Here is an 8,106-nt window from a genome sequence, read left to right as displayed (position 1 = left end):
CTAACAGAAGACCATAAAGAGAAACGAAGGACCATCTGTGCGGAATTGCTTGCGCCTTACATGGATGATGGGTAGATTATTGATGCAGCAAGACGTTGGCTCCGACACCGACCAATAGAGTGGTAGCATGGAGCCATAAAGGCCCTCCCTGTAACGTGGCGTAAGGCCGTCGCATGGAACGGAGTTTATGTTGAAAAATAGGGTTTTGTAGCCAAAAGAGTGGGAAATAATATGGTGTACTGGAATCCTGAATGAAACCAATATGCTTTCAGGAAAAAAGGTGTTGCATTACTTACAGGCTACTGAAGATGCTTTAGAAATAAAAGTAATTGGAACGTATGTAATAAACCTTTAAAAGTACCATACTTCATGTGGCCACAGGCATTGATCACAGGAGTAATAAAAATAAAACCACAAAGGAGAGTCTGTACTCCTTAGCTTGAATTATATAGTCTCGTGTTTCCTTAATACGAGCAGTATCGTTAAATTTTATTTACACTGCATCTAGTTCAGCATTATCCCGTAAAGGTGTATTACATTATAGAAATACTCAGATTCTTGCTAGTATTTATGCCCTTACAAATGTTGTGTAAGTAAGTGTGTAATTTTTCATTACTGGCAAACACCTTTAATCCATAAAATCTTTTAATGAGTAGTTACTCTTACCAAAGAAGGAGGCTGACTGATATGAGGTTATATTTGTTACGTGAAAACGTTTTATTGTCTCTACATGTACATGCCGCTACACTGGGTAGCAGTAATGAAAAACAGACAATACAAAATATTATCAATATTCCGCATGCTTTACATTTTTTGTGAATTACTCTTCATTCAGTCTGCGCTGCAGGATTTCAAGAACCTTCTGGCAGCCTAATTCTGCTTCAGAGATGGCAGACTTGATAGATTCCAGTGTCTTCGTTTTGAAGCTTTTGTCCTCTATGTTCTTCAGATTAATAGTTACGTTATAGCTGGCTCCTATTATAGCTGTTCTCAAGCACTGCGCTCCAACCTGTTGCGATAAAAACATTTGTAACTCTTTCGCTAAAAGAGCAACATACAGTACTGATTAACTAGGTTAGATGATTCAAAGAGCAGTATACATCAGTTAGACGATAACAGAGACTTATAAAAGGAAAAGGAATTTAACTTGAGGTGGGTAGGTATCAGAGAGAGAGAGAGAGAGAGAGAGAGAGAGAGAGAGAGAGAGAGGGGCAGAGAGAGAGACATGTCTAGAACAATGTGTAATAACCTGGAAAGTGATGGTATTTGCGATTACAGTGTTAGCAACGATCATATTCATGTGAGTCACACAAAGCAAGTAAAGAGTGATGTGCTTCGATTTTGTAATGAAAGGATAGTTAAAAGCTCAAAAACTTATCTTTAAATTTTCCCATGTTGCACTGTTACCAGTGGGGGATATACCGCGGAGTGACAATTTTATCGGATGAGAGCAGCAAAGATGCATGTAATTTAATCAATACATCATTAAATACGAAACAATCAAATTTGCATACCATATTTAGGTGGCAGAAAGGGGAGGTCTGTCATTACATCATACACAGAGACCTCATATTTCCCCCCTTTTCAAAATGGTTGAAATAGCTCTGAGCACTATGGGACTTTACATCTGAGGCCATCAGTCCCCTTGAACTTAGAACTACTTAAACCTTATTAAGGACATCACACACATCCATTCCTGAGGCAGGATTCGAACGTGCGACCGTAGCAGTCGCGCGGTTCCGGATTGAAGTGCCTAGAAGCGTTCGGCCAAAGGGGCCGACTCCCCCCTCCCTTTTTCATGATTGACGAGAAGCTGTCAGATGGTGAGAAGAGAAGAGACAATCAAAATACTGGATATATCATCAGTGCACGTTTTAATGAAAGATGGTGCCGTTTCGTGTCTAGAGGTTACATGTCTCTTGTTGGCTCCACACAGCACTTAGATGTGGTACCTTAGGCGCTCAAGGTAATCTTGGCTAATTCTGCACTATACTGCAACCCTCTGGAAACTGTAATGGCTGCACGCACATAGTTTCTCTACACCCATATTCTCCAAGCCAGTGACAAGTGCGTGGCGGAGGTTTCATCCAACTCTACCCGTTATTAGGGCTTCTTCCAGTTCCATTCACGTACGGATCTCGGAGTGAATGATTGTTTAAACGCCTCTGTCCGCGCTGTAATTACTCTCATCCTCACGATCCTGGCGGCAGCGATGTGTAGGGGTTGTAGTACACTCCTGTGTTTATCCCTTAAAGTTAGTTCTTCGAATTTTGGTAGTAGCCTTTCTGGGTATAGTTTACTTCCGTTTTCAAGAATCTGCCATTTCAGTTTTCTCAGCATTTCCGTGACATTCTTCCATGGTCCAAACAAACCTCTAACTATACGTGCAGCTCTTTTTTATGTACGTTCCATATCCCCCGTTAGTTCTGTCTGGTATGGGTCATACGCATTTGAGTACTATTCTGGGATGTGTCGCACGAGTGTTACCTTATCAATCTCCTTTGTAGACTGACTGCGTTCTGCTTTATCTACGACTGAGTCTATGTAAGCGCTCCATTTCATATCTCCATAAACTGTTAATCAGGTGATTGTAAGTTGGTAGGTTCCAACTGCAACTTACTAATATTGTATTCAAGGAATACTAATTTTTATTTTTCGTTTTGTGACATGCACAGTTTTACATTTGTGAATATTTCAAGCAAGATGCCAAACTTTGCACCACTTTGAAAGCTTATCCAGATCCAAATGAATATATTTGCACCTTCTTATAGGCAGTACTTCGTTATAGATAGCTGCATCATCTGCTAAAATTTTGAGATAACTATTCATATTGTTCCGCAAGATCACTTCTACATATTCGCTGAATCTCTATCCAGGATAACAAGCTGTGTCCTCCCTGTCTTTTTGCCCCCTTTGATCATATTGTTGATAATAAGCGTAGATGCGTTATTAAGTCAAATACTTTTCGGAAATAGCGGTATGCTGCATCTGTTTGATTGACTTGATTCAACGTTTTCCGTATGCCACATGAGAAAAGTGCTGGTTGGGACTCATATAATCGAGTTTTTCGGAATCCACGCTCGTTGGCGCGAGAAGATCATTCTGTTTGAAACACCTCATTATGTTTCGGCTCAGAATTTGTTTCAAGATTCTGCAACAAACGGGTGTCTAGCGTACTGGACGGTAGTTATGTGGATCACTTCTGCTATCCTTCTTATAGACAAGTGTGACCTGTGTTTTGTTCTGCTACTGGACACGGTTGTTTGTTCGAGGGATCTACGGAATATTATGACTAAAGGAGATTTTGTATAAGTCTAATGGAAAATCCATTGAGTCCTGGGATTCCGTTCAGTTTTGGCGATTTTAGCTACATATCACTCCTTTTTGCATGTGCTGCGAGAATTAAATAGGACCAATATTCCTGATTTTTCTTTTGTAAAGGAGCATTTGAACACGGCGTCCAGCATTTCTGCTTTTGCTTTACATCTCATTTCAGCTCCTGTTTCGTCCATGAGCGTCTAGAAACTAACTTTTCCTGGTACTGACAGTCTTTACACACGACCAGAATTTCTTTGGGCTTTGCACGGGATCCGTCGATACTATTCTGTTACGATAATCGTTGAAGACATCATGGATTGCCCTCCTTACATCCGTATGCATTTCATTCACATCTATTTTAGTCCTATGCTTTGTTTAACACCTACTACAGTTTCGCTGTTTCTCACTGCAGTAACTCCTGTAAAAATGTGAAAATTGACCTTCGGAACATAGGGTCATACATGCTGCGGAAGTCATCCACCAGTAGTCACGGCAATTAAATTTTCGAGTCATGGTCTTCGCAGCTTTAAGATAGTTCGTTCTTGTGGTACAATATGTGTTCTCTAAATCTCATACAGGCCTTTGTTAAGTGTATCTGCGGCATTCCACTTCTCACGAAACAAACAACCTTTCCTGCCCGTGTTGTCAGTTGTTTGGCTAAGATCCCAACAAGAAAGATAATTACTACTAATTTATTTTTATATAGTAATAGGACCCATGTCAACATTTTCTCTTCAGTGTCTTGTACAACAATACGCACAGCAATAACTACTGGTGCTAGGGCGTGCTGAAGAGTAATACTTCCGAATTTTAAGAGTAATACTTCCGAATTTTTTATTCTGTGCTCTATATCGATTGAGGTATTACATGTCGTGCATATCACTCCGTCGACTTTCGCTCTTCGCTGATGCAAGTTGCAACCCTCTGTCGCTAGAGGGCTCAGAATTCTAGCGTGTAACATGGCGGTGTGTAACGTAACTATGTCGGTGCGTGAGGAACAGCTAGCTGTAATCAAGTTTCTAACCAGAGAAGAGTTCGTCTGCACACGGAGCACCCTCTTCTTCTATATAACAGTGCCAGACTACACTCGAACACTGTGACATCTGCAACATTCCGACGCCTTGGGTCCAATGTCATCGATCACCTTCCATACAATTCCGACACGCTCCATCAGATTTTCGTCTGTTTCCACAACTTAAAGAACACCTTCGAGGACTTCACTTTCGTAATGATGAAGCGATGCAACCTCGTGTGAGGTTGTGGCTCCGTCGAAAAAGTCAAACATTCTGCAATGACGGAATCAACAAACTGGTCTTTCGTTGGGAGCAATGTGTTCGTCGCCAGAACGACTACGTTGTGAAATAAATAGGTATATTTGAAGAATGAAGATGTAGAATGTTAATAAAGTTTATTTTATTTAAAAAGCTTTAAGAGTTTTTACGTAAAAAGTTCAGAGACTTTACTTTTCAGGAGGCCCTCGTATTCTGTAGCAACGAAGTTTATCAGTAACATTTAAATACTGGAACTTAACAATTTAAGTCTTAGGTTCACCTGTAAGTCTGATATTGTCGTAGAGTTTCCAACTTCAGCCAAGTCTGCAAATGAAGTCCACAGGCTGTTAGCATTTTGTATTAATATCTGAGGAATTTCAATGGCTTTCATTAGCCCTTTTTGCATAGCTGCTGTTCTTGCTTGAGCTTCCTCTTCCGTTCTCTTAGGCATTTTTAAAGCCTCCTGGAAAACAAATGTTCTCTATTAATGTGTGTAAAGAATCTAAGTCTTCACAATATACACGAATATTATAGGCAATTCATTTACTTTTTGGTGATGTTAAGAGACAGATATTTGCAACTAATTTATCCAATACTGCAAATTATTAACATCCCTGCAAAGTTTTATTTCATTGTACCTAGCAGGAAATTTGTTGGTAACAATTTTCTTTAAAAAGCATCAACATATTCAAGTTACTGATACCAGTAAAAGGATTGTACATGTTTCCAATGTAAGTGAGAAAAAACAGCTTTTTTCAAGGTGAAGTGTATATTGTGACAGTTAACTATAGGTCTACATCTAGCTAAAAAATAATACACAGCTCTTTAAAGCAAAATAAAGTGCAAATGCCTTTGAAAATAACCAAAGAAAAGATTTTACTTTACTCTGTAACAAATTGATTACGTATAATGCCAAACATTAGCCTACAAAATATGCAGAGTAATACTATATGAAATTAGGAGTGTAATATTTATTGTTCTGACATATTAACTAGAAGAATATAAAACTATTTTTTGCTGATTGTGTCCCATAGCTTTGATAAATTGTAGAACAGCCACCATATAATACAGTAAGCTGCTTTTAAATTACGCTCCAATTACATTAAAGAAAAATAGAATAGCAGCCTATGATGTTACATGATGTAATTTCTGCAATTAAGAATTTCCTTGCTGCTCGAAGTATGCAACTACTGTGTCATAGTTGCAGAATATGACATAGATTCTACATGAGAGTTTAGTGTCTATTGGAAACTGTGTTACGTACAACATGCAATAAGTGACATGAACACTGATGTTGGTCGTATTCAAATTCATTGTTTAATAATGTGTCATGCATATCTGCATGGGCACATTTACATTACCATGTAGGTGTCAAAAGCCTGGCTGTCCTTGTCAATAAGGGTAACAAATCCTTCAATGGATGCATGTATTGTTGGAACAATCTTCCTTATTTCTGCATCTACAGCTTCAAATTGTCGCTTTCCATATGTTAGTTGACCAACCATAGTTCCTAAGCCAGCAGCCTGTGTGATAAAAATATGAGAATACTAAAAATTAAAAAACATTTTCTAATCTAAATTGTATACTTCAATATTTCATCTTAAGATTTTTTTTTCTTTTTACAATTAGGCCCTACTAGCTGCAAAACATAGTGTTGCGCAGTTCAGAATAGACAGCACAATTGATGGCATGAAAACCATTCTCCCTGTCATTTATATATCGATGTATATTTCATTAAACATATGATCTATGTGGTGTATACTAAAATAATTAATCAATGATGCAAAAAAATATTATTTAAATAAAGCAGCTCAGAGCCAAAAGTTACTTGATTTAATAAGAAATGTAATTTTTTATTAATACGCGTATTTATATTTTCATTTTTTTTACACTTGCTTATATACTATATTTGTACTTTTATTGTTGAGGCTATAAATGAACAACATTTGAGGTGATCCAACTCATGAGCACGTGACGTACAAGAAGCCCTGTGAAAAACAATCACATATAATCAGTCATATCTGGTGCCATTCCGATCATATAACTGAACAGTTCTGCTGGTGGTGCTTGTAACTCTATATCCCTGATACAGCACGTCTAGAGCTTCGCCTTTAAATTTCTTTTGCGCAGCGGTATTTGCAAGTCTTTTCCATTTTTCCGATGGCGAAATTTGGATGTTCATTGTATTTTTTCATAGAATCTTAACGGAACGCCTGAAGTTCATAACGGTAATTTCTATGTACCGTAAATCATTGATTTTCGCGCAGAGTGGTTATTCTTGCTCTGTCTTGTTTATTTCGCATTTGACGGTGATTAGCTGGCTCACGGTTTGTAAGTGAACTTCGCACCTCTTCCTTAATGTTCGCTATTTGTTCGTCACTTCGCCTTTCTATTACAGTATTTGTTGAACTCCTTCTTACAGTATTTGTTGGACTCCTAGAATTTTCATAAATCGTCTTTCCATTTCTTCTTCTGTTTTGTTTCTACGTGCATCTTTTCTTCTTTGCGAATTCACATAAGATTGTGTAAACACTTTTGTCGACACACTTTAGCTTTTGAACATTCAAAATATTTTTTTTCGAAACGCTTTACTATTTTAATATTAACTTTTTACTTTTTGTTATTTTTCTCTTTGATCTTCTCTTGATCGCTGTTAAAATGTGATCGACGAAAACCCGTTGAACTGAGATTTATATCGCCGATCGAAATTTGGTATATTCTGTTTAGATATTGTATAACATTCAAGTGTATTCGAGTCCGGAAATTGAAGAAATTTCTCGAGAATTTAGCCTATTGCATATTCGAGAATGGATATCTAATTTTTTTGAATATTTTAGAATTTTCTGTGAGATTAAATTTTGGAACTTTCTAGAAAATTCTAAAAGAATTTAAAAAATTGTGAAAGATTTAAGCTGTAACTTTTAAATATTTCTACATCTGCATCTACATGGATACTCTACAAATCACATTTGAGTGCCAGGCAGAGGGTTCATCGAACCACCTTCACAATTCTCTATTATTCCAATCTCGTAAAGCGCGCGGAAAGAACGAACACCTATATCTTTCCGTACGAGCTTTGATATCCCTTATTCTATCACGGGGATCGTTTCTCCCTATGTAGGTCGGAGGAGAAAGTTGATGATTGGAATTTCGTGAGAAGATTCCGTCGCAACGAAAAACGTCTTTCTTTTAATGATGTCCACCCCAAATCCTGTATCATTTAAATATTCTCTCCCCTATTTCGCAATAATACAAAATGTGCTGCCCTTCTTTGAACTTTCTCGATGTACCCCGTCAAACCTATCTGGTAAGGATCCCACACCGCGCAGCAGTGTTCTAAAAGAGGACGGACAAGCGTAGTGAAGGCAGTCTCCTTAGTAGATCTGTTACATTTTCTAAGTGTCCTGCCAATAAAATGCAGTCTTTGGTTAGCCTTTCCCACAACATTTTATGTGTGTTCCTTCCAATTTAGATATATAATTCTATTCATAGGTGTTTTTGATAGTTATGGTTATTA

At 37.8% G+C, this 8,106-nt stretch overlaps 1 protein-coding gene across 1 annotated transcript in view; it reads right to left on the bottom strand.

Moving 5' to 3' along the window:
- Positions 1-688: 688 nt before the first annotated feature.
- The window catches only part of LOC124714747 (formimidoyltransferase-cyclodeaminase-like), a 110,630-nt gene continuing 103,212 nt past the window's right edge, over positions 689-8,106 (bottom strand). The window contains exons 8-10 of the mRNA XM_047243046.1: positions 5,951-6,112; positions 4,870-5,052; positions 689-1,009 (exon numbers count right to left, since the gene is read on the bottom strand). Coding sequence (XP_047099002.1) covers positions 821-1,009; positions 4,870-5,052; positions 5,951-6,112 — 534 coding nt within the window. The 3' untranslated portion in view covers positions 689-820. The remainder of the gene's footprint in view (positions 1,010-4,869; positions 5,053-5,950; positions 6,113-8,106) is intronic.

This window comes from Schistocerca piceifrons, chromosome 1 (genome assembly GCF_021461385.2).
Source record: "Schistocerca piceifrons isolate TAMUIC-IGC-003096 chromosome 1, iqSchPice1.1, whole genome shotgun sequence".
Taxonomy (NCBI): Eukaryota; Metazoa; Arthropoda; class Insecta; order Orthoptera; family Acrididae; genus Schistocerca; species Schistocerca piceifrons.
The sequence above is the reverse complement of the archived record's forward strand: the minus strand, read 5'-3'. Positions and strand labels throughout refer to the sequence as shown.